Source organism: Camellia sinensis, chromosome 4 (assembly GCF_055761805.1).
Source record: "Camellia sinensis isolate YWXY chromosome 4, ASM5576180v1, whole genome shotgun sequence".
Taxonomy (NCBI): domain Eukaryota; kingdom Viridiplantae; phylum Streptophyta; class Magnoliopsida; order Ericales; family Theaceae; genus Camellia; species Camellia sinensis.
Genome location: NC_138964.1, coordinates 163,329,696 through 163,356,999, shown reverse-complemented (window position 1 = coordinate 163,356,999; position 27,304 = coordinate 163,329,696). Strand labels below are relative to the sequence as shown.

The 27,304-nt window shown below is 33.4% G+C and overlaps 4 protein-coding genes and 1 long non-coding RNA gene across 7 annotated transcripts in view; 3 read left to right on the top strand and 2 right to left on the bottom strand.

Annotated features, from left to right (window-relative positions):
• Positions 1-685: 685 nt before the first annotated feature.
• On the top strand, positions 686-2,960 carry LOC145823490 (uncharacterized). Its single transcript, XR_014365769.1, has 3 exons — positions 686-838; positions 2,334-2,485; positions 2,571-2,960. It is a non-coding gene; the product is annotated as an uncharacterized LOC145823490 (long non-coding RNA).
• Positions 2,961-5,143: 2,183 nt separating this feature from the next.
• LOC145823489 (peptidyl-prolyl cis-trans isomerase FKBP62-like) lies at positions 5,144-6,207 on the bottom strand. The gene is made up of 5 exons (XM_082922996.1): positions 6,086-6,207; positions 5,905-5,985; positions 5,623-5,817; positions 5,426-5,512; positions 5,144-5,322 (listed from the first exon to the last, which is right to left on the bottom strand). The coding sequence occupies exons 1-5, from the start codon at positions 6,174-6,176 to the stop codon at positions 5,159-5,161; spliced, it is 618 nt and encodes a 205-aa protein (XP_082779122.1). The 5' UTR covers positions 6,177-6,207; the 3' UTR covers positions 5,144-5,158.
• A 550-nt stretch (positions 6,208-6,757) lies between these two features.
• LOC145824185 (protein FAR1-RELATED SEQUENCE 5-like) lies at positions 6,758-9,488 on the bottom strand. Its single transcript, XM_082923801.1, has 3 exons — positions 7,158-9,488; positions 6,940-7,071; positions 6,758-6,832 (listed from the first exon to the last, which is right to left on the bottom strand). Exons 1-3 carry the CDS (start codon positions 9,486-9,488, stop codon positions 6,758-6,760), a joined length of 2,538 nt encoding a protein of 845 aa, XP_082779927.1.
• Positions 9,489-9,980: 492 nt separating this feature from the next.
• Positions 9,981-18,157, top strand: LOC114323939 (protein MOTHER of FT and TFL1-like). The gene is made up of 5 exons (XM_082923800.1): positions 9,981-9,989; positions 14,053-14,250; positions 14,389-14,450; positions 14,901-14,941; positions 17,937-18,157. The coding sequence occupies exons 2-5, from the start codon at positions 14,056-14,058 to the stop codon at positions 18,155-18,157; spliced, it is 519 nt and encodes a 172-aa protein (XP_082779926.1). The 5' UTR covers positions 9,981-9,989; positions 14,053-14,055.
• A 1,694-nt stretch (positions 18,158-19,851) lies between these two features.
• Positions 19,852-27,304, top strand: part of LOC114323957 (protein DETOXIFICATION 43-like) — a 31,690-nt gene continuing 24,237 nt past the window's right edge. Inside the window, exons 1-7 of one of the 3 annotated variants that reach the window (XR_014327791.1) lie at positions 19,852-20,177; positions 20,618-20,718; positions 21,244-21,407; positions 21,649-21,720; positions 21,842-21,953; positions 22,099-22,194; positions 22,299-23,043. Coding sequence is in view for 2 of the 3 variants with exons in the window: in XM_082866773.1 (XP_082722899.1) it covers positions 20,038-20,177; positions 21,244-21,318; positions 21,649-21,720; positions 21,842-21,953; positions 22,099-22,194; positions 22,299-22,420 (617 nt within the window). In the remaining variant the exon portion in view is untranslated. Of the gene's footprint in view, positions 20,178-20,617; positions 20,719-21,243; positions 21,408-21,648; positions 21,721-21,841; positions 21,954-22,098; positions 23,044-27,304 lie in introns of those variants that run through there. The other 2 variants (XM_082866773.1, XM_082866774.1) reach the window with 2 other exon arrangements.

Below are 27,304 nucleotides of genomic sequence, written 5' to 3'. Positions count from 1 at the left end.
CAAGCACCACACTGGTCAATGGATCCACGACAAACACTGGACCACAAAGTGGTCAATCACTAAGCCCATGGTTATTTCAGTCCCCCAAGGCATAGGACTCACTAAGCCAATGGTTATTTCAGTCCCCCAAGACATGGGACTCACTAAGCCAATGGTTATTTAAGTCCCCCAAGGCATGGGACTCCCGTGGTGGTACTTACAAAACGTATTTTCATATAAGGCCATAGCTAAATATTCTTTAAAATATAAACAGACATATCCATGAGTTTCCTTTTAAACAAATAGGGTTCAGAAATAAAACCACGTGACTGAAACCTTTATAAAACATAACTTTTATAAATATACTAATAAAACATAACTTTTATAAAATAGATTTTGGTAAGTCAAAATATAAGTAAAATACATTTTAGTAACTCAAGGTATAATATAACTCACCTTAACTTTAATACCTTACTCTTTCTTTTCACCATCAAAGACCCTTTTAGTTTCTACTATTCTTTCCTTTCCTTTCCTTTCTCTCATTTCCTTCTCTCTTTCTTCTTTCTTTTCTTTCCTTTCTTCGCGTCCGGATCCTCTAGAGTAACTCTCTAGAGTGATCCTCTAGAGTGGATGATCCGACGGTTCAGAATCGTCCTCACCAAAACGATGTCGTTTTGGTGAGGACAAAAAAAAAAAAAAAAAAAAAAAACTTTTTGCCCGATTTCAAAACAACGAACGAGGGTTCCTGTTGAATGCAAATCTGAAATTAGAGAGAGAGAGAGAGAAGGGCACCGTCGCCGCTGCCGCTCGCCACACCGCTGGGTCACCATACTCAACAGATTGAAAGAAAAAACCACAGGTTCGTTTCATCCTCTAAACTTCAAAAAATTTAGGGCTTTGATTCAAAAAATTAGGGAAAAAATCAAAAAATATGATCTTACGGTTTTGATTTGAGACCTTTTTACATGATTTATTTCAGATCTATGCTTAGAGGAACCGAACTGTAGATGATTGGAATCATCAAAGAAATTTATGAATATATTTATATATATATATATATATATATGCATCTGTGTGTAATGGGCCTGAAATGGACATTTAATCTGTGTGTAATTTAAATTAACGACACAAAGCTGTAGTATTTAAATTCCAAACATGGGCATCTGTATGTAATTTAAAATGACCCTCTATTTGTATAATTTAATCTGTGTGTAATTTAAATATAGTATTTCTCTGGTTGATCATAAAATAGGCATTCTGAGTTTGGAAGACAGAGGAATGTAAGAGAATGTAAGAGTTTGGAAGACAGTATTTCTCTGGTTACTCAATATTTTTTTTTTAAAAAAATGAAAGGTTTATCAAAATAGGACTTGAAATATGTCTCACAAGCTACACAACAATTACTATTTTGCACAATGTACAGTAGTGACCCCAAGTCTTTATATTAGAAGGTAAATTACATTGATCTTCTTTAAGGTTTGGAAAAAAAAAAATATAACAAGTCTAAATTTGTAGACATTGAATTCTCTTTTAATAAAGTCAAATGGATCATATGTAATGCAAATATTGTGAAAATATAAGGATAATAAGATAAAGTATACATTTCAATATAAAAAAGATAATAATATCAATTTTTTCATTCGCATAACTAGTGAATGATCGATGAAAAGAGGTCTAAGTATTATGTAATTTAAAACATTGAAGAACTCCATTCGTTAGATTTTTTCTTACCCATTTAGTTTCTTGTAAACAAATAATATTAGTTCTCTTTTTAAAGTGTGGGAACCCTTGCTTATTTTTCACCACATCTGAGCAGTGATGTAACTAGTGACTTGGAAGAACTCCCTTGCTGATCTGTGATGCACGATCCACATTAGGACTGAAATAGGGTTTTAGCTTATGTCACATGGGAAAGGTTAGATGTCACTTCAACTGTTCTGGTTGGTTGGTTGGGATGTTGCAGAGTTGTGTGATTGTGTTTTGAATATGTCATGTATACTCGAGCTTTTTAATTCATAGTTTACTTGTCATTCAATTCATAGGGTTGCTTTAAAGTTGGTAGTGGGAAGTTCCACCTTAATATAATCTTCATTGATAATATCTGACATTATTAGTTCTGTGAACTGTCTTGTTGACTTGGGCTTGCGAATTAATAGTTCTCTTTTCATTTCAACTTGGCTTGAATGCACCAGCAACTGAAGTTGGACACTCCTAATCAGTATGTGTTTTTCAACACTATAATTACTTGATTTGTCGGAAGTATATGCTTCACATCAATATCTGTTACACTACATATTTCCACACCCAAACATAAAATAAAATTAAAGATGAATCTGTTGGTATTTTTTATGCAGATAAACAAATGACTTCATCTTCTACTAATAATACGAACTTGACATTAAAGCCAAGGTTTTGTAATTGTGGAAGAATAGCTTCCGTGCGTATTGTGCGAACCAATGCAAATGGAAATAAAGGACGTGTCTATTTTGTTTGCCCAAGAAAATATGTAAGTACCTGTTTTATAAATGAATTTGTTAGTTTTACAAATTTCGTTTGTCCTTTATTGATTAACTAATTATTGTCCATTGTAGTCTACGAACAACCACTGCAATTACTTCAGGTGGTTCGCAGACGACGACGACAACGACGACGACGACATTACCGCATCAACTTCAACCAATGCTGGACCTCGGTCAACAACAGAAGAAATTAATGATCTGAGGACAACGCTTGGTGAGCATGATAGAAGGCTTGAAAGGATGGAGAAGATGTTCAAGGCAATGACTTATGTCATTGTATTTTGTGTATTTTTGTACTTTATCTTGTAAATGACTCAATGTAAGCTACTTTGTGTATTTTGTGTATTCAAGAACAATGTACTTTTGTATTTTAGGTTTTCGAACATGCTATGAATGTAATGTACTTTTGTTCTTGTTTTGTAATATTTTTTTGGTGCTTAAAAATCTTATGGCTTGCAAAAACAAGTGTATAACAGGTTTGTTTGAGATGAAATCTGTTGAATTATTGGTTTGTGAAATCTGTATGCTAAAGTTGAAATGTATGCTGCCAAACAGGTGGAAATGTATAACAGGTTGAACGTTTGAGATGAAATCTGTTGAATTATTGGTTTGTGAAATCTATTGAGTGTATAACAGATTTGTTTGAGTTGAACATGTTGAATTGAATAACATGTTCAATGAAACAGATTTGAACTGATTGTTCAATAACATGTTTGAGTTGAACAGATTTGTTTTAACCAAACTGATTGTTTTTGTAATTTACCATTGAATGGTATTTTCACTAAATTTGGATACTATGTTTATTTCATTGGAATGATTGGTTCATTCTATCAAAGATGTCTACTCTAACATTTGATTCAGTAAAAAAAAAAAATTTATTAAAAAAAATGCATTATCAAAATGAAAATCCCAAACACTACCTAAGAGTTTTCACAAGCATAACTATGCCAGTAAAAGAGGCTCACAAGTTGGCAAATAGCAAGGCTAGGCTTTTTAGTGAAGCAATACTACAGAATCTGTTTTTTACATCAATTAACAAATTTAAAAAGTAATAACACCTCAATACAGAAGAAAAGCCTAAGCTGTTGTATCACCTTTAGAAATGGAAGAAGCTTTAAAATAGATTAATAAATACATCCCCAAATCCAGCTGCGACATATATTTATATATTTATAAAATACAAATGGCAGCAATTCCACAAATGGATAACATTGAGTCAATATTTGATCAGCCTTCCTCTCCAAACTCTCTTGTGAATCTCTCATGCACGTGAAGGTCACCTTTGCTCACAGTTGGCCTCTGTCGGGCAACAACCTTATCAAAATCGGTTTTTGAGATGGGTGGCGGAGTGATCTGCACAGCCATTCATCAATAGAAATTAACAGTTTGGTGGGGGGGGGGAGGAGAACCATTATATCAGATCCAGATGAAAGCTCGTGAATACTTGTGGAATATGAATTTTTTGAGTGAAGCCCATTATCATCCAACTCAAGACAATCGACAACAAATACTAGGGGATATCATCTAACAACCATAAGCATTACATGCAAGCACAATACAGATGCAAGTCAAATGAGCAGAACCAACATTTGAGAATCCAATAAGATATACTAAGACATTTAAGATAACCGCTAAAACCAAATACTACAAGAAAATACTACATAATTTCACATGCATCCTTTATGTAGTCGCTAGTCTAGGCTCTAGTTCAAACTGTAGAGAGACATCACAAACAGCTGGACATTTACCACAAATGATTGAAATAAGCCAAGTTTGTCAACAAGGTAGTTGGAGGTATCATTTAACAAAGAAAAAATAAAAAACATTTTCTTAAAAGCAAACTTTCCCTTCTAAACTTTCGAATTATGATGAATAAGCATTTATAAAAATTGATTTGATTCATGGGGGAAAGAAACAATATTTTTTCCCTAATATACAGAAAAAAAAAAAAATTGGCCCAATAATATACATACAGACTCGTACCTCAGAAGAGAGGAATTTGAGGATGTGATGAAAGAGTTTAGGAGGGATCTTGCTGAAGAACCCAGTCTCCATCCTCCTCGGCGTCGCTCTGATGCTGAATCTATTAATTACATTGACACGTGTGATGTCATGCAATCATATCTGAGCTCTAAAGAAGATTGCTATCAGATTGAATGATAGTGATGCAGCTGGTTACATTAGAATCTAGCAATGTTGAGACTTGTTTATGGAAAACTAGAAATCAAACTAAGCTAATTTTGCAAAAAACTAATAAATACAATACTTTACCATTTCAAATCTGGCATTACGTGCAGAACCATGCCAAGTGTTGGGATTTGAACTTGGGAAAATCCAATGGGAAGTGGTGTTCATGTCATCAACCTGCATACCATTTTTAACAGAATTAATAGAAGAAGTAAAGAAAATAATTACAAAAAGAAATTTATAACTTGAAATTTATGCTCTGCCTCATTAGCAAAAAAGGATACTAGTGCATCATGAGCATCACTAGACTGCACGAGCACAATGAATGCAGGAAGACAGACCCGACTGTACAACCTGCATACTCTAGGAGAACGAAAGGCATGAGCATATCTGATTCTGGTTAGCAAGGAGAACCTGTGCTCAGGAGGTACATTGTAGCTCAGGAGGTACATTGTAGTCCTCAACACAGTGCTTCAAAAGCAACAGATCATCCTCCTTCCGGAAATGGCAGGTATAACAGCTAATTCATGGTGTGATGCGGATGAACCAAAAGCATAATCTGGATGAATTGTTACAAGCGCAATCTCTCCCTTCTTCATTGTTTTGACAGATTTATCAAGTCCATCAATAACTTGTTCTGTTCAAAATTCAATCCCAAGTCAAGCTTAGAATGATTTAGAAAACAAGAAACTCAAAAATCTTCAAAAAAATGATAATATAGCCAAGATTATGCTAATTACCTTCATCTATTTTGAATTCAAATGGCTCCTCATCATGTCCCTTCTTCAGAAAGACAGTCCCGTCTTGCAGCTTCCCAATCAATTTTACTGTCCCACAACAGAAAGGTAGAATATAAAATTATAGGACTGCCCAATCTCTAACATGAAGTAAATAATAAATTATTTTATTATGTTTTTTGTCCACATAAATTAGTTACCTTGAACAACTGCTCCATCATTTGGACGCTCATATCCCTCTCCTTCCTTCAATATTTTCTTTAAAACCTTCTTATCATTGGTAATTTCTGAAACAACTTTCCATGAAACCAATTCAAGATTTATCTGAAGAGTGGCATTTGGTGGCACGGCACATTCCTCACCAGTTGCTGGTCTGCCCTTCTCCCCAAATGCATCTGTGGCAAATTACAAAGATTAATGAAAATTTAACACCATATTACTTATCATAGCAGAGGTTCAAGCGATATGTTAAGTGAACTTACATTGTGGCTTCACTGTCAGATGGACCTTTTCACCCTTTTTCATTGTTTTCACAGCTTTTGACAAGGCAGGACAGAAATACCCTGCACAAAGGATCACCATGTCAAGAAATACTTGAAAATAACCTATAAACCAAGAAGATAAAAGAAAAACGATATTAAAACTAATTTCAACAATACAAACCATTTCCAACAGTGAATTCCACCCCATCAGATTTTGACACAAGTGTTCCATCCTCAAGCCGAGCTTCATACTTAACTGCAAGAATGAACATGAGGTTGCACAAGATGTCAATAATTCAATGTAGTCCTCAACACAGTGCTTCAAAAGCAACAGATCATCCTCCTTCCGGAAATGGAGATATGGGATGTGAATAACACACCCATGTGAACCTATGCTGCTGTTGTGCCCTTACACCAGCAGCTGCATCTGTTGTGGCCTTACACCAGCAGCTGCATCTGTTGTGGCCTTACACCAGGAACAACCTTACACCAGTGGCTGTTGAATCCATGCTGTTTGTATGCTTCATATATATGCATAACTAAGATATATGCATAACTAAGAGATATGCTTCAACAGATTACATATGCTGCTGCCCAACACAGTACCAGCAACATTATCTTACTAATGCATATATATGAAGCTTATTCGCCTAATTCCTAATCTCTAACACAGTACGACCATCCTTATCGTAGTTATGTATGAAGCTCATTCTCCAAAGTTTCAGCAACATTTGCACAGAAAATTCAACAAAAATGAAGCAAAAACTAATCAAAAGTTCATCAACATTTCAGGTTTTGAATATTACATATCCAACAAAATGCCCTTCACAAAAATTCTGAAAACAAAATAACACTAAGATGTTCGCTTGTGATCGACATCCCCATGCCCACGGACACAGCCACGACCACGACCACGACCGTATAGTACCTACAAAAAAGAAGATATTAATATTACAGAAGAGGAACCATAAATTAAAATGGAACTTTAAATGAATTAATGACAAAATCAATGAGGAAAGGTGAAAACTAAATTACTTCACTACAGGCGGGACTATTTGAAGCTTGCGAGTGATAACTACTTGCATTGTTAAGCAATGCTTGATAGGTTCCATGGACGGAATACATCGATGGCATTGAAAAATGCATATTGTGATGAAGAAAACTTGGCTGCAACAATAGCAAACACATATCAATCTAAAATGATAATAGTCACCTACAAATCCGTACTAACACTTTTTATTAAACTAACTTACATCATAGGCGGGATACATAAATTGAGATGGAGAAGCTCTAACTTGAGGAACACTCGGCGAGAATGGAGGAAGTTGAGGAACACTTGAAAATAAAGGAGCCGACTGAGGAATTAAGGGAGGTGCTTCAGGAGCACTTGCCGGAAATAAGGGAGGACTTTGAGGAGTAACAGACATGGAAGTTTGAGAAGCATTATGTGAACTTGTTTTATTTTTCTTTGCCAAAGCAAGCTCCAAACCACCTTTTGTCCGCCTCCGTCCCTTGCTAGTGCACTCTTTTCTCTTGAGTCCTTTTGCTTGGACTACATTTTTATCCGCTACACCATCCACTTCAAAGCTTTCGGGGCATGTGTTGGGGGGGCTTTCTTCTTGAATAGTATCTGAACAAGGCATATTGAATTTTGCGGTTAACATGGTTTCAATGTCTGCAATTAATTCATCCGCTTTCTCTACCGTCAAATTATATGTTTCCTCACTTTCAGAAGCTCTACACGCTACTGATCTGAATATTGCCATCAATGACCTATAACGTGAAGTTTGATGCAACCTTACATCAACCTGAATATCATGCCCACACCTATCTTTCACATTTTCAGATCTTGCTTTTTTAGTCCATCTCTTCAGAATATATTGTGAATGAATCTCTTTCAAATTGAGTCTTTCTCTAAGGATCTTCAAACAATGACTACACAAAATGCCCTTCATTTCAAACTTCCTACAATTGCAAGTGACCGAATCATCACACTCCTGCCTCACCTTCCTCACCTTTATACCATCACTATCAAGAACCGTATAAACGGTACTCTCACCATGGTGTTCAATTTCTTCAATGTTGACTTCAAGGGACTTGACATACTCATCCTGAAATTCTTCAAAAATTTTATTTGTGTAAACAGCTGCAGCTTGCTCCATAATCTTCACTTTAATATTCACCCTGGGCAACTTTTGGCATAGAGCATATTCAGCTTGTAACTCTTTGTACCTTTTCTCAGATAGAACTCGATCAAAATGCATGAAAAATTGCATTAAGTTATGATCAGACCGAATGAAATCCTTCAAGAAAGCATTAAAGGATTCACTAAGTTGGGTGCTACTCATGCCCGCACCCCATGCATTTCTAACATATGGCCAACCCCATTTTTCCTTGACCCCAAATGTTAACTTCAACCAATGATTATCTGTTACTTCATACTTGTCAAGCATTTCCTCCCATTTTAACATAAACTCTTCCTCATCCTCAATGTCGTACATAAACGTGTATAAAACACTCTTCATCCCCTTATCCTTCATCGCCTTATCCTTGAAGATAGAATTTGCATGCCTTAATGCATTTTGCATCAAATGCCAAGTGCAAAGGCGGTGGGTTGTGTTAGGCATGACAATAGGTATGGCCTTAGCCATTGCAGCATCCTGATCCGTAAAAATTGTTTTTGGAGCCTTACTTGACATTGCCTCCAAGAATCTTCTAAACAGCCATACGAAAGAATCGGCGGTCTCATCATACATCAAAGCTGCACCAAATACCACAGTTTCCCTATGATGGTTTAATCCAACAAAAGACGCAAATGGTCTATGTGCACTATTTAACTTGTAAGTAGTGTCGAAAGTGACAACATCACCAAATTGCCCATAATCCATGATCATCTGAGCATCGGCCCAAAATATGTTCGTAATCTGCTCCTCGTTATCTAATTGGACCGAGTAAAAAAAAGATGGATTCTCCAATGATTTGTCACGAAAATATTGCAAAATGCTACCTGCCTCCCCATATGCTAAACTGTTTTGCCTCTTCGTTCTCAAATAATTTTTTTGGTCAAGTTTTGTAAACCCAAGCGACTCCCTTCCACCAACTTCATTACCCATGAGCTCAAATGCAGCATTAAGACGGATTCCAGATCTTTCGGCTAAATCTATTTCGGTTGCCTGTGATGCAGATATCTTCCTTTGGGATGGTAACATATGCGTACATTCTGCTGGTACGAAGATATGATTATGTTGTTCAACAAAATCACTAACAAAAAATTTCTGAATATTCCTATCCCACTTAATGACAACTCGGGCTTGACAACCAGTCCTCACTTCCTGCCTAGGATTTTTTGTTAATGAATCTCGCTTGTCGACAACCCGAAATCCTTCCTTATTACAAACAAATTGCCTTGAAGTGATTTGCCCGTCTTTGCTCTTGTTTACATAACCCCTTCTAATACTAAAGCCCAACCTTCCTCCATAAGTATTATAGAAATCATATGCTTCTTGTTCTGTATCAAACGTCATGCGAACTCTAGGCTTCCAATCACACTCACCCCCGTCATTCTCATGATTGTTAGGTTCCATTTGAATGTGCCAAGTCACTTAAAAAATTAAGAAGTGCTCCATATTAGCATAAAAACTGTATACAAACTGAATAAGATAATCAACGAATAACAAATGTACCACTTGAATATATATAAAGAAACAAGGAACATTATAGATCAAGAAATGGTTTAGAAAATGCAATTAACAGTGCATGGAAAAAAAATGAGAGAGGGCATGTCTCATGTTATTCATTTTTATTGTTGATTGGATTACAAAGTTCAAAGAGAGCAGTCTCTGCAACATACTGAACACACTGAAAGAGAATCAAATTCAAATATATATATATATATCTAAACTATTGTTCCAAATATATAATTAAAAATATGTTACCTAAACTATTTATGTTGCTTCAGTCAATAAACAGTGCTGCATACTCCTGGTGGATTCAATTTTGACTTAAAGTTTAAATTCTACTAGTACATAAGCCACTGCAAACTGTTTGGCCATGCCTCCTTTAAGGATCAATGTATTTCTTTTGTAGTTTTGTTCCCTTTTTTTTTTTTTTTTTATAACTACTTCACTAATACTTTCAATAAAATTCTGAGTGTGCCTCTTATTAAAATCAGTTTGAGAGTTCAGTTGTGTTTCTTTTGGGCTTCAAAGTTTAAGTTCCATATACTAATGATTCTTTCAGGGTTCAATTATCAAACATGGAATTGATTGTTAAATTTACAGACATGAATTCTAGCCTAAGAGAAACTTCGATTCACACAATCCCTTCTAAAAAAACAATCATTGTTCAGATACTAAAATTGATGTCTGAATCTGTAAAGAGCATCAATTCGTTCGTGTACAGCTTCATACATGATTCACTACCTATACTACTTAGGCCCAACAGGTGGTTCACCTCCTAACAGATGATTCACTACCTATAATTATATTCCTACAATCCTTGTTCAGACACTAAAATTGATGTCTGACATGAATCTGTGGGTTTGGTCTCTTCTAAAACATGAATCTGTAAATTTAAAAACAATGAATCTGTAAATTTAAACAATCCTTAAAACAGATTCATGTTTTTAAAACATGAATCTCTTCTAAAACATGAATCTGTAAATTTAAAAAAAGGATTGTTTAGAACAAAATCGAACCCACAGACCAAACCCACAAATTTAAAAAAAAAAACAGACCAAACCCACAAAACCAGACCAAACCCACAGACCAAACCCACAAATTTAAAAAAAAAACAAAATCGAACTATACCTATATGCGTTTCAATCGGTTGGAGCAGAGCAGGGAGCAGGGGCGATGGCACGGCGGCACGACGGCGGGGCAACGGGGATGCAGGTATCGGCCTCAAACAAACTCTTCTTCACTCTCTTGTTTCGCTCGCTTCTTCCCGCCGTCTGTCTGTATAGTTCTTCAATATGTGGGGGGAAGTTTGAAATCCCCGAATCTGTGTTTTTTTTTTTTTTTTTTTTTTTTTTTTTGAAAGTCCTCACCAAAACGACGTCGTTTTGGTGAGGCTTAACCACAGCCGTCGGATCATCCACTCTAGAGGATCACTCTAGAGAGTTACCCTAGAGGATCCTTTCGCCCTTTCTTCTTTCGTTACTGCAGATCACCTCTCTCTCTCTTATAGAGAGGTGAACGCGTTATTCGGCCAACGCGTGTCCCTCATCTCAGATTCGATAATTAATTATATAGATTCGTTCTTATCCTTAATAGATATTTAAGATAATTACTCTTTGACCCAATATTTTAATATAATTATATAAATAATTTAATTTTTTAATTAAATTACACTTTATTATTTATCAACATAAAATTAATTATTTATTTTACTTCCACACCCATTATTATTATTATTTATATTATCTATGTTATTATTATTTATATTTTGACCCCTAAACTTTTAATAATTATATTATTTTATAAAATTACACATAATAATATACAATAAATTATATATTTTCCGAACTGAGATTAAATAATATTAGTATAAATTCTACATAACAATTAAAAATCTGGGTTGTTACAATCTTCCCCTCTTTTAAAATTTCGTCCTCGAAATTTGTCACAGGTGTAAGTTATCCGCTGCGCACTCTGATATATATGTATATATATTAGATGATTAATCTGATAGAAAATAGTACCTCAAAAAAAAATTTTACCAAAAATAACTCACTGTCTAGTTGTCAAAAATTGGTTTGGGCAAAAATGAGAAATAATAGGCGACGTTAAAAACTTTTCATTCGTATTGTTTATGATAAAAATAGATAAAAATGAGAACACAATGACAGAATGATATGCAAGATTTGAAAAATTTGAGATGAACTTTTCATTGATGGGCAATAATTTTAAAACTAGTATCTTTAAAATTTGAATCCACTTTAAAAAAACATCAAAATAAATTTTTTTTTTTTGAATACTGAACTGAAAATTATATATATTTAATTATATTATAATTTTAGTGGTGCTTAAGCCTGACATCCTTCTTTTCTTGTCCTTCTTTTACTATCACAAATATAAATTATGTCTAATATCCTTCACAAATTAGGCACACAAAAAAAAAAAATTATTATATACATATAATCATATAAAATTATAATATAATTAAATTGACGAACAAAATATAATAATTCGGTACTAATTACCCGTTATCCCACTTCTTAAACGTGCGTGTGTCCTATGCTCCAATGATGATTTTTTTTTTTTTTTTTAAACCATTGCTCTGATACCATTTGTCACGACCCGCTCCCCGTACCCAAGGGTTAGGCATCGTGATGGCCAGTAACCGAGGTTACCTCCGGCCAAATCCTTAAACAATTTAATAAACGCAAGCGGAAGAAATATTTAAATAAGGGTACTAAAATAATCATTGGAGCGTCTATTTTTATTACAAAAGGTATTGACCAAAAAGGCCGATTTTTACATACAAAAAAATACATCAATAGAAGTGCTTTGTGCCTACTCCACACGCTGGCCCCGACATGTCACCTGAAAATGGTAAAAAACTATAAGCTCATGGCAGAGTGAGAAATATTATACTAAGAATATAAGGCATAAAATTCTCCATGGATAATTAGTTAGGCCAAAAGAGCTTGATACATATAATACGAAAATCATTTGATATATACTTCAGATCATATAATATGAAAATCACTATACAACCATAACCACGGTACATCACTAAGTGCCAAGCACCACACTGGTCAATGGATCCACGACAAACACTGGCCCACAAAGTGGTCAATCACTAAGCCTATGGTTATTTCAGTCCGCCAAGGCATAGGACTCACTAAGCCAATGGTTATTTCAGTCCCCCAAGGCATAGGACTCACTAAGCCAATGGTTATTTAAGTCCCCCAAGGCATGGGACTCCCGTGGTGGTACTTACAAAACGTATTTTCATATAAGGTCATAGCTAAATATTCTTTAAAATATAAACAGACATATCCATGAGTTTCCTTTTAAACAAATAGGGTTCAGAAATAAAACCACGTGACTGAAACCTTTATAAAACATAACTTTTATAAATATACTAATAAAACATAACTTTTATAAAATAGATTTTGGTAAGTCAAAATATAAGTAAAATACATTTTGGTAACTCAAGGTATAATATAACTCACCTTAACTTTAATACCTTACTCTTTCTTTTCACCATCAAAGACCCTTTTAGCTTCTACTATTCTTTCCTTTCCTTTCTCTCATTTCCTTCTCTCTTTCTTCTTTCTTTTCTTTCCTTTCTTCTTTCGTTACTGCAGATCACCTCTCTCTCTTTATAGAGAGGTGAACGCGTTATTCGGCCAACGCGTGTCCCTCATCTCAGATTCGATAATTAATTATATAGATTCGTTCTTATCCTTAATAGATATTTAAGATAATTACTCTTTGACCTAATATTTTAATATAATTATATAAATAATTTAATTTTTTAATTAAATTACACTTTATTATTTATCAACATAAAATTAATTATTTATTTTACTTCCACACCCATTATTATTATTATTTATATTATCTATATTATTATTATTTATATTTTGACCCCTAAACTTTTAATAATTATATTATTTTATAAAATTACACATAATAATATACAATAAATTATATATTTTCCGAACTGAGATTAAATAATATTAGTATAAATTCTACATAACAATTAAAAATCTGGGTTGTTACAGTACAGAGAGCATCAAAGCAAGACTTAACAATCCGAACTAGGTTGCATCGAAGAAACTTTATTGATGAGAATATGATTAATTGTGATTTAATTGAATTAATATTAGAAATTAAAAATTATGTATATAAAAAAAAAGATATAAAATTTAAGGATATTATAATATTTAACAGGTTAACGATTACATTTTAAGCCATAAAGAGGTAAAAAAAAATGTTTCGATCTCAAACAACAAAGTTAAAGTAAATTTTGCCCCATATATAAACTATAGCTACTAGCTAGTACATTTTTAGGATACAAACCACATTGACATTGGTGTCATGGTTTGAGAAAAGCTATACATTTCATCAATCCTCCATATATCTATATATATATATATATAGATATAGATATAAAAGTGAGTTTTGTTGATCAGAGATCATGGCGGCCTCAATTGATCCATTGGCGGTAGGGAGAGTAATAGGGGATGTGGTAGACATGTTTGTACCAAGTGTCACTATGAATGTCTACTTTGGTTCCAAACATGTCACTAATGGTTGTGACATCAAGCCTTCTATTGCCTCTAATCCTCCTAGAGTCACCATCTCTGGTCAACCCCATCAACTCTACACTCTGGTTTGTTTTCCATTCTCCCCCCCCCCCCCCTCCTCTCTCATCTAGTTTCTTATTTTGGTTTCAAGTGTTTCAGTCTTCATTAATTCATTTCTAATTTTATTTTTTTGACAAACTAATCAAGTTTGATCATGCATGCAGGTGATGACTGATCCTGATTCACCAAGTCCCAGTGAACCCTCCATGCGTGAATGGGTGCATTGGTTAGTGCTTTTTTCTTTTTTGGGAATAATATTGTTATGAACAAATTAAATTTTATACTATCATTTTGACTTGTCATTACTGTATTAATATAATAGGTCTCACTCCCATAATGTTGAGACATAAACTTCCATGTCATAATGAGCAAACTTCGATCAATTTTTTTATTTTATTTATTTTTATTTTTATTTTTATCGGCATGAATAAAATATGAACATGCATACAAACCTATATCAATAAAAAGGAGTGGATGCAAGAGGTATTATAGCAACGTTAAGCCATTCCAACTAGGTTGGCATTGCGAAACATGCCCAAACTTTGATCATCCTAATATTAAATAATTAAATTTTTCTTTTTAGTTTCTCCCCATGAATTAGTTATTTTGTTTGATTTATATGGCTAATGTAGATGGATTCATTATTAATTTGTGTAGAATTTTGTAAATTTATCAGGATTGTGACAGATATTCCTGGTGGTACCGGTCCTACTCAAGGTAATCTAAGTTGCTTCTTCCTCATCATATGAATTAGAAAGAAAAAAAAAAGTTATATATATATATATATATGTATATACATATATTTTTTTTTGATTAGGTATCTATATACATGTATATTCCAGTACATTTTTTTTGTTGGGTAATATGCTATATATCTGTTCTATTTGCTGCCTTGATTTTTTTGAAACAGCAAAAGAAACCACTTTATTAATAATAATCAAGTAATAATAATAGAGGTAGGAAGTAGGTGCAAAGAGCATTATAGCCAAACAAATTCAACCTTGATTAGGTTGACACTGAGGAGCCAGCTCAACCATCTGCTGCTATTTGCTGCCTTGATAATTGTAATTATTGTTTATAAATCCAAATCCAAATATATGAGTTCTCATTATTTTGTGGAAAAATAACCTATTAGTGTTGCCTTCAAAACTTAACAACAAAATCATAGAAAAGATTATAATTTTACATATTAATGTTTATAAAAAAATTTATTTTTGAAAATATTCATTACGAGGCAGGTGGTGATGCATGTAGAAATTATGTGCATGGCGATTCTTTAAAATTTTGCAAAATGATATATAAATATAAAAAATTATATAGAGTAATTGTTTTTAATAATCGGATATTTGGACCAATTTAATATTATGATATATTATTTTAAAATAAAATGTCACTAAAATTACATCAGAATTTTTATATACAAAAGTTGCATAATACCCAAATGAGTAAGCAATAATTATTCAATAGTCATGAAGAATTATATAACAATTTTTTTTTATAAGATATTATATTTAGTGTGTCTTGTATTTCTACAAGTACTATTTTCCATGCAATAATTCCGAACAAGAACACAAACATAGAAAAAGTACATAGGCAAATTATCAGATTCAGATTCATTCAAAATATAATTTTTATTATATAATAATTAAATTTATATTACGTATTATTTTTCTTCATATTTTATGTGTATGGTTTCTTGATATGAAATAGGGTCAATTATAAATACATCCTTAAAATTTGTTTAAAATATGATTTATTTCATGTGATTATGGAAATTACATTTGTTCATCAAAATTTATAATTTCGTAACAAATGATCCTTTTATCAATAAATTACCAAGTTAATAAACAGTTTTTAATGATGTTAGAAATTTATTTCAATTAATAGTTTAAGCAATTTTATTATTGTATAGGAGAGTAATTAAAATTTTTATTTTTTTAGTTAATTCTCTTAAATAAAAAAAAATTATGTGATTTTTCAAATTACAGGGGACAATCTCTATTTTAAATAAATCTGTGTTTGCAATTTAGCTTATGAAATATTACAGTTTGTTTGGTTTTGGTTTCTAGAAAACACTTTTCAGAAAAGTTTATTTTTTTATTTTTCGTATTTTTTTGTTTTCAATGATTTTTTTTAATATTTTAAGCATGTTTTTTTAAAAAAATTTTAGACACACCTAACATAAAATACACTTAAAAAGTATAATATTTGTGAATTTCTTTTAAAAAAATTCACTAAATACTAAAAAGATATATATAAAAAAATATACTTCGTTTTTTTTATTTATTTTTTTGTATATTTATTAATTTTTTAAAATATTTTTTTTATAAATATTTTACTACTTAAATACATCTAAGTAAGGTGTATTTAAAAAAGTAAAAAAAAAATTATTTAAAATTTTAAAAATATTCATTAAAAATAAATAAAAATATGAAAAATAAAAAATTCAATTTAAAAAAAAATTGAATTCATATAATTGAAATCAAACTCTGATATTTGCTGAGTTAGACCTCATACTAAACCCAATAGTAATTTGACACGTGTGCGCAGCTTAAAAATCTTATCATAGGACATAAATGACCTCGGTACAAAAAAAAAAAAAAGGACATAAATGACCCTTCCCTTGATTGGGACAGGGCACGTGTCAAGCATGTAGGGAATTCATATCGTCATGCATATATAACGTCACATATATATGGACTCACATACACGTGTATGTGGCACTGTTACTTCTTCATGCATGGATTTAGATGACACCTGATTTATCCTGGCATCGAGTATATACTGTATAGTGACACGTCCTCGCCACTTGGCTTGGTCTCCCACTTCCCAAAGCATAGTAGCTCTTAGAGCTCTTTGTTAACACACATGGCACGCTAATGTTGCCCCATGTGGCTCTATTCTGTATCACAACAAGTCACTGCTAAAATGAAAAGTTATTTCAGGTATATTCTACTCAGAAACTGAGTGAGAGAATCAGAATGAAGAGAATAGAGAGACAGAAACTAAGATTTTTTTAAATTTTTATTTTTATTTTTATTTTTACGATTAAACACAAAAGTATGAGTTTTACATGAGTTTATTAATGTGAATTTTACTATTAATGTGTTTAAATATATTATTATTATTATTATTATAACTATTGCAAATAAAAGTTATAATGATTATATAAATTGGGATAGAAAAGGAGAGAAAATATACAGAGACTTATGACTGTTTGATCGAGGATATAATATAAGTAATAAAATTTTATTTCTTTCTGACAGCTTATTCCTTTAATTGAACGGGTAGTTGACAATTCAACATACTATCTCGTGTTATAAAGTAGCTTAATGTTTTGGTGATAACCAATTCAAAAGTTATCTCACGATTATCCATCCATTCATAGAATGAGAAAATGAACAGTCCAATCCAGGACTTGTATTGTAGACCCACTGGAAGGCCTATTTTTTTGAGGAGTTATTTTGTTTAATTTTTAAGTCAGTGTATAAGATAAAATAAAAAAAAATTAATTAAATAATTATGCTTATTTGATTTGATCATATAGTGTGCCCGAATTGTGTACCATTAAGCATTGTTGAAAATTAATGCAATATTTTAGATTCCTTATGTAGGATTTTGATTATTGAAGCAAGCATATAATGTTGTTAATATATAATACTCAGTTACTCAACTTGACATGAATGAATATTTGGTTTGGAGGAGGATGCAGGGAAAGAAGTGGTGGCATATATGGGGCCGCTGCCATCGGTGGGGTACATCCTAGTACTTTTCCAACAAAAGGTAGGTTTTCTGGGACAAGTAGAGCAACCCATGGCCAGGGCTAACTTCAACACCCGCGCTTTCGCTCATCACCTCGACTTGGGCATGCCTGTTGCCACCGTCTATTTCAACGCCCACAAGGAACCCGCAAATCGTAGGCGTTCAAATTAATTTAATTGTAGTAGTAGGAGAGTTCTCTGTGGTTTAATTTAACTGTACTTTTTTTTTAATTTAAGGACTGTTTTGGGTAGGGTGTGTTAAGACTCCAACACCCTTCACTGTTGCTTTTAATTTTCATGGTTTTGGGGCTTTTGTAGGTTTATATATAGTCCAGTAGCTCTAAATAAAACTTGGTTTTGGTGTCTTTATATATATTTAAACTTGGTTTTGGGTCTCCTTAAAAAAAGAAAAAAGAAAAAAGAAAAAAAGGAAAAAAGAAAAGCTTTTTCTATGAATTTGGCTGTTAGTCTGTGCGATCATTATAATCACGCTACAACAAAACTAACTATTTATGGCTTCAATTTTACGGTATACATCAAATGCATGTTGTAATTAGTACATTCTATAATATTTTTTTTTTACAAGCCGTTAATGATTTTTCAATAACGACATACATGCCATGCAAGTCGTTAATTCATATATTTGTGGCATACAAAAGTATGCCGTAAAAAATGTATATTTTCACGACTTAAAAAATATGTCGTAAAATATTTGTCTTTAAGACGACATACATTTTATGTTGTAAAATATTATAACTTTATACGACATGCATTAACATGTCGTGAAAACTTCTACAAAAAAAAAAAAAAAAAAAAAAAATTCAATCTGATTTTTTTATGACATGCAAAAGCATGTCGTAAAAATGCATATTTTTACAGCATACAGAAATATGTCGTAAAATATTTACACTTAAGACGACATACATTTCATGTCGTAAAATTTTATAACTTTACGCGGCATGCATTAGCATGTCGTGAAAACTTTTATTAAAAAAAATTTCAATCCATTTTTTTTTGGGATTTAAAATAACTAACAATTTCTAACTAAGCTTTTCACTTTAAATTTTCCTAAGACAACATGAAAAATAATTCATACATGTTTTCTTTTAAGGGATAATTGCACCTAGTGAAATTTTGGAAAAAAAATTACATATTCATAAAAAAAATTTATAATTTTAATTATTAATATTTATATTGCTTCTCACTAATTTGTAATTATTGTTTTTTAAATTACCTTGATTTGATATTTTCTCTTTTTTTAATAATTTATTTATATTTTACTTTTTAAATGTACCTAATCTGGATATAGTTAAAAAGTAAAATATTTATAAAAAAATATAATACATAAGAAATGTATTAAATTTTATATTTTTTTGAATTTAGTATTTTTTTAGAAAATTAAAAAATATTTTTCTTCTAAGTATATGTAAATTTTTTGAATTTAAAATGTAAAAAAAAAAATTATTTAAAATATTTAAAAACTTACAATTACTATAAAAGGAAAAAACTCAAAAATATTATTTTAAGGCCCCTTCATCACTCTTCCTCTCATTCTATGATTCTATGTATACAAGTTCCCCCCCCCCCCCCCCCCCCCCCCCCCACCCCAATTTTGTTATAATTTTTTTAGACTTATTTAGGTATATTTATAATTTTATAAAAAAAAAATCAACTTTAAAACTGGTCTAAAATATATTACTAAAAAATTACACGCAAATACGAACTATTTTTTGCGGCATTAATTTTATTTAAAAAAAATTATTTTTAATTAATAAATTTTAACATTAACTTTATCTCACATGTTTGTTTGTTTGTTTGTTTTTTTTTTTCTCACATAATTTTTTTTTTCTAGTAAATTACTATCTACTACTGACTCAACAACACAAATATCATTGGTGGATCTCTCTCCATCATCATTTTCATCTTGGATCAACCTAGGGTTCCTTTCTCTCTCTACATACGTCTCGATCCCTCCTCCTCCTTCGATCTGATCATCTCTCTCTCTCTCTCTCTCTCTCTCTCATCGAGTTCTTTGATTCATCGAGTCAATGGATGCGATCGACGAATTGGCTCAGCTCGCCGATTCGATGCGCCAAGCATCTGCTTTGCTTGCCGACGAAGATGTCGACGAAAACTCATCGTCCTTGCACCGCCCTTCCACTTTCCTCAATGTCGTTGCTCTCGGCAATACTGTGAGTTGATTGATTTCAGAATCAATGATATATTGTATCGCTGTTGAAATTTGATGCTTTTGTTTATTGATTAGATCTCTGGATGTAGCTGCAATTTTGGTCTTGATTTTGATTTGAATAGGTGCATCTGTGTCAGATGTAGAGAGAATTGTGTATCGATTTTTGGTGAACAAGTAGTTAGGAGAGAATCAAGTCAAATAAGGCATTTTTTTGTTGTGTTGATTGTGTGTTTGCTTATTGAATATATTATGATCTTTGGTTATTATTGCTTTCTCAGCATTTGGGAGTCAGTGGTGCAGCCATTGCACACATTCTTTCAGTAGGTTATAGTCAAAGACTTTCCACCAGATAGTGCATATTTAAATGTAGTTTTCCAATTTTAATGTCTTGATCTTCCAAAGGATCTCTCTGACTATTTATACTTGTAATTTTTTTTGCAGATATTTAAATTCATTGATCCTCTTGTGTAAATTGATGACAAAAGTTGATCTCTTACCTCCAAGTGTCAAAGATTTGCAGTTCAATCGGTTTTTTAAAAACGGTAAGGAGTTTAATGCATCCACTGTCAGAAGTTCTTTGTTGTTAATTGCAGCCTAGATGGAATAAATACACCATCATATTAAGGAACAAGTCTCAAAAGGTTCATTGATGAAATATTCAGAACTCCATAGCCTTCTATGTTGTCTATGGCATTCAGTTTACAAATTCAATTTTCCTACTTTTCCAATTGTCTCCAAAAATGGCACCTTTTGCATGTGATCGCTAATTAAAAAGATTAAGCAGTGATATACTTCTTATGAGCAAAAATATCATCTCAACTATTAAATACTGTAAGTGAGAAAATGTCATAAAATTTACGAATGGCTTCTTATCCAAATTTATTTTTCTAAAATGAACATGTCACTTTATAATAAGGATCCAACCTCCCTATTGACTCTGTTTCTTATTCTTTACTTGATGAATAATAATTCCTATAAGCTTCAAGTTTAGTTGTCTTTTAACTTTGTCTTCATTTTTTTTATTTTTTTATTTTTTTATTTTTTTATTTTTTTGTGCTTGTGCACAGGTTTTCTATTAATGGCAAGGGTAATAGCTGTGACATTCTGTGTAACCTTAGCAACATCATTGGCTGCAAGACTCGGTGCAATACCTATGGCTGCATTTCCGATTTGCTTACAGGTCTGGATGACCTCATCGCTTCTTTCTGATGGTATGGCTATTGCTGGACAGGTATGTCCACGTGCTGTTCTTTTTAATTTTTCCCCTTTCGAATATTTGGGAGAAATTCTTCTATTTAATCAGGGAAGACAATGTGAGAAACTCTTTTTTGTGTGTGTCTCTCTCTCTCCAATTTCTGAGAACCAAAGAGAGCCTAACCAAATAACAACGAAACTTCCTATTTTTGTTTTTTTTCCAATTGTAACATAAATTGATCAATCAATTATTTTTTTTCTCTATCTCATTCGTCCAGGCTACCATTGCTTGTGCATTTGCTGAGAAGGATTATGAGAAAGCAAAAGTTGTTGCAGCCCGAGTGTTGCAGGTAAACCATTTTCCAATTCTTAGTGTACAAATCGTTCTCCCAACAAACGCAATTGTTTTGATACCCTCTTCAATTTTCATTATACAAAGCCTAAATATGTTTGAGAGGTTTTATTTTGCAGATGGCATTTGGGTCTGAGGCTCGCTGTAGTTGTTGGACTCCGTTTGCAATTTGGATCTGGAATATTTACAAAGGACAAAAATGTTGTTCACCTCATTAGTATAGGCATTCCGGTAATTCCATCTATTGGCAAAATGACTTCTTTTTTTTTTTTTTTTTGCTAAAAAAAAATTAAGCAAAAAAATATTTGTTTTCATATGTCAGTATTTTTACTTATTTCGTGAGTCTAAACTGAAATTTATGATATACTCCCATTAGTTTGTAGCAGCTACGCAACCAATCAATTCATTGGCCTTTGTTTTTGATGGTGTAAACTTTGGAGCATCAGATTTTATTTATTTTGCATACTCCATGGTAAGTATACTAGTGTTTCCTCTAGACAAAGAACAAAAACATTTTTTATTTTTATATTGTCTATATAAACTCCTTTTTAACTAATAATTTTATTGTATCATCAGGTTCTGGTATCTGTAGTGAGAATTGCGTCTTCATTCCTTCTCTGGAAAAGCCACGGTTTTGTTGGAATATGGTTTGGTTTAACCATTTTTATGGGTCTGCGTGCATTTTCTGGGATTTTGAGGTAATTTCATTTTGTTAATTCTGTGAATAAATAGTCATTTTCAAGCAATTTCCCAGTTCAAAACTGATCAAATTTCAGAAGGAAACTATAAATTGGACCACTTTTCGTATTGGCACATTTATACTCAAACCCGCCACTTTTCCTATTCTTGTGTCGTAATCATCTATTATGCTTATTTTCCATTAAGTTAGTGTTGTTGTCCCCAATTTTTGCCGAGTATAACTCAAAGCTGTTGCAGTCTACCAATTACATTACCAAGCGACAAGCTGTCAAGTTAGGATGAAAGTTTGAGATTTTATTCAAAAATATGTAAATTATTAAAAAAAATAATAATTAGACATCTCAATATTATCTTAGGGAATGCAATTTTGTCTCCAAAATTGTACCCTTCATGGATGATAGGGATTTGAATAGCTTGATGATGTATCACTTTCTTGGTTTGTATGTTTGAGGGTGTTATTAGCTTGTTTAAAGTTGTATTTTAGAGATTAGTGAATCTTATGATTTGGATACTTTTCTTGGTTTGTATGTTTGAGTTTGTTATCAGTTTGATATGATAGAAGTTGAGGATGGAAGTTAGTATGCAAGTTATTTGATGTATGGATATTAGATTTTTTTACTTATTTCATAGTTGTTGCTTCTGTTTGGTTTGTTCACAGGTTGTATTTTTTAAGCTACTGCTTGCATACTATTAGGCAAGGTTATATTCATATATATACTAGCATATCACCCGTGCTATGCACGGATTGTGTTTACAATTATCTATATATTTGAATTGTGATTTTTAAATATATATTTTTTTAAAATGTCTTTTTTTTTTCCTTTTTTATATTATATTAAAGTTTAATATTTTGATAATAATCATATGTGTTGGATTTTTTAAGGAATTAAATGTCTTTTTTTTTTATTATATTATATTAAAGTTTAATATTTTGATAATAATCATATGTGTTAGACTTTTCAAGAATTTTTTTTTATACTTGTTCTTAATGCAGTAAAGTGTTATTATGAGAGATAATAATCATATGTGTTGAGACTTTTCAAGAAATTCATATGTGTTGGATTTTAAAGAAATTTTTTTTATGCTTGTTGTTAATGCATTAAAGTGTTATTATGAGGGTAAGATTTGAGAGTTGAGAGAAGTTAATAAATGTTAATTTTTTTTAAAAAAATCAAAAAATTTAGATTGAGAGATTGGAGCTCCCACAAGACATTATGTCATAAAAAGTGTAATGATTTATGACATGCAAGAAAATACCGTAAAAGATTATGTACGGCGTACAAAAGTATGTCATAAATATATTAAAAATGACCTTCTACGTCATACAAAATTATGTCATAAAAAGTGTGATGATTTATAACATACAAGAAAATGTCGTAAAATATTATATATGGCATACAAAGTATGTCATAAATATATTCAAAATAACCTTCTACGGCATGCAAAATTATGTCATGAAAAATATAATAATTTATGGCATAAAAAAAATGTCGTAAAAAATTATATACGACATACAGAGTATGTCATTAATGTTTAATTTATTACTTTTTACAACTTTACCTGTATGCCGTAAATAACACTCAACTTTCCGCGACATGTCATATAACAACATTTGTATGCATGCCGTAAAAGAGCTTTTACCACATGCATTGCGAGTCGTAAAAATTCAATTTTGTTGTAGTGTTAGTACATCATGTGTCTTCTCCACTGGCTTTGTGCGTCTTTAATAAATTCATATATGTAAAAGTCATCCTATGAAAAACTGATGTTAAAATGACTTTTGAGGGGAACAGTAGTGCAAATTTGATTGCAGCAGAAGAACTTTAAGACATCAGAAACCAATATATATGTTGTTAGACAAAATGAGTTCACCTAAACTTTAGTGACAACTACTACCAACTCTTATTGAATGGTAGATACACTGCTATATATGCTCCCTCCCTGCACACCCTCCTCTTCCACTATCCATCCTCTCTCTCTTTCTCTAGGTGTCTTCATGGTTTTAAATGCAAAATATTTGGAAAATCTCAATGATATGGAATTAGTCGATTTTTGATTTGTTATACACTTAAATATATAAACCCAACTTCTTTATCAAATCATTGTAAATGAATTTGTCATTTCTTTTTAAATAAAGGTATCGAGATATATATCAATATCTATGATCGAATATCAAATAATATCAGCTAAATATATTGATGAATAACAGTATCAAAAGTGTAATTGAACTTTTAATGATGAATTATTATCCTTTTGAGATTAAATTTTTTGACAGGTTTAGCCAACCAACGTCGGCCTCCTTGCTCACTAAATGACAGGTTTAGCCGACCTGTTTACATTTAGTTTATGGCAAGTGACTTCGTGATCAATGTCAAGCATCTTGTATGGTGTCCAAGCAAACACTTCTATGTTTGCTCGCAAGAATGAATCTAACTCCTTCTCCTCTTCCTCGGCCAAGCCTGAGCCAAGAAGGATGAAACGCTCTTTATTCCCTTGTTGGACCAGGATCTTCTTTAAGGCTTTCTCGCTTTTGTCGGCCAGCTCCTTGTCGACGTCATCTAGAACCTCCATGTCCTCATCCTCAATCTCTACTGTTGCTGCTTCTTGCACGTTGCAGGTGGATTTCATTGTTGCCATGGAGCAATTCTTTGCCTACATTTGATCCCCTTTGATCTCTTCAATTCCATGCTCTGTTGGGAACTGTAACAGCTGGTGCAGTGTTGAGGGAACAACCCTTATTGCGTGCAAGCATGGCCTCTCCAAGATAACATTATAAGGGGAGAGGGTGTCAATTACCGTGAGCTCTGTGCTTACCTTCTTGGTGCCTACTTACACCTCTAAATTTATTGCTCTCAGGGGCCATGTCGGCGTTTCATTGAATCCGACCATCAGGCTGTCGGATTGCTCTAAATCATCTCAGTGGAGGCCGAGTTCCTTGTAACATCTGACATACATGATGTCACAAGAGCTTCCTTGGTCAATTAGAATAAGGCTTACCTGGCATGCTCCAATCTTGAGGGTCACTACCAGAGTATCGTTGTGTGGATACTGCACCATGTCTAGGTCTGCTTCAGTAAAGGATACCATTGGTCCTTGGTACTCGTCTGTTTTAGGCCTCTTTTACTGGACCTGATACACATGTTGCAAGTGTTTCACCCTCTGAGTCTCTCCATGCACCTCGTTCTCATTGACCCTTAAGTGAATCACATTCATCACTTGAGGTCCATCTGCTTATGGTTGTGGTGCTGGTGGAGGTGGTGCTGCCAGTGCCTAGGGCGGCCTTGTCTGCTCTTCCCTCGTTCTGACCTCATTTACTAGGTCCCTTAAGTAACCTTGTCTAACCAGATCTTCCAAATGCGTCTTCAGGACTCTGCACCCCTGAGTCAGGTGCCCATCCTCATTGTGGTAGGCACAGTGCTTCCCAAGGCTTCTTCCCATAAATTTGCTAGGAATCTTCTCTGGTGCTCTATAATACGGCTTGTTCTTGATCCTTTCCAGAACTTTATAAATCGACATCCGGAACACAATGGTGATTTCTTGTGCAGCCTTCAGTCCTGTTTCTTGTCTAGTAAAATTTATATAACCTCGGCCTCGATCCTTGCCATGAGTTCCTTCATACTCTTTGGCAGAGTCTTTGCCAGTGACTTTCGCAGCATGCAGTCATCCTCCAGGCCGTTCTTAAAAGACACGACCGCTAACTCTTGGTTGCATCCTGGTATTCGGTTGAATACCTTGTAATACCTCTTAGCATAAGCCTTGAGGCTTTCACGCTCACCAATTTTTAGAGCCATTAGGGAGTCCACCCTCAACGACTGCAATTTGTTTGTAACAAACCTGACCACAAACATCTTGGCCAGGCCTTCCCAACTCTTCGTAGTTTTTTTCGACCACTTGTGAATCCAATCCGATGCAATTTTCCCAAAAGATGAGAGGAACACCTTGCAGAGCAACGGTTCGTTCCCAGTATACAGTGCCATCGAATTCAAATACAAGCCGAAGTGAAAGTTTGGATCGGACTTACCATCGTATATCTGGAATCTCGACATATGGAACCTTTTCAGGGCCTCAAATTTATCCAACTCCATCGAGAATGGTGTTCTCGGCTTGACCAGAGATGTGACCTCGGCATTCTGCCACTTCCTCTGGAGGTAGTCCCTCAAATCCTCCTTGGTCTGACCAGGAGCTTGGCTATCAACGAATTTCAGCCGTTTTAGTGCGTTGCTCCCGGCGTCGTTATCAATCTTCTTGGACTTCTCTTTATTAGCCATGTCAAAACAAAGTTCCTTTCCCTAAACATGCCGATGTTTCCTAACATAGGTTCCTTTTGTACGAGGTGTCTTCTGAGACTCTCCTCTTACTGACTCTCCTCGCCTGACTTCCCTGGAAGGTCGATGTGAATGCTCCTTCGTTTTGTCATGTTGAGGGGCCGCTGGGACTGCTCTCTGCCCCCCTTTCTAGGCGTCGTTTTTGGCCGCTGGAATCAGCGTGCCCTTCAAGTTGACAACCGATTGTAGGTCTGCCAACTTGTTTTCCATTCCTTTCATCTCGCCGTCCCTCCTCAGATATCTATCTTTCCATACCTGGAGGTCGCTTTTGTTATTGTACTCGTCTCGGCCTGCTTTCTTTGGTGGGTCTCCCTCTTGGCTGACGTCTTTCTCCTCGAGATTCTGATTTCGCATTCCTTCGTTATGGTTTTCTTATTTCATGTTTGGATTGGCATGCTTACCACTCCCACTAGGGATGTTGTTCCCGATCTTTTCTTTCTACCGTCGTTGGCTATCTATTCTCCTTACGTTCCCACAGACGGCGCCAAATTATAGGTGCTGATTTTTGACCACATAACCAAACAGGGAAACTCAGCAGAAGAGCACCGGCAGAATAAA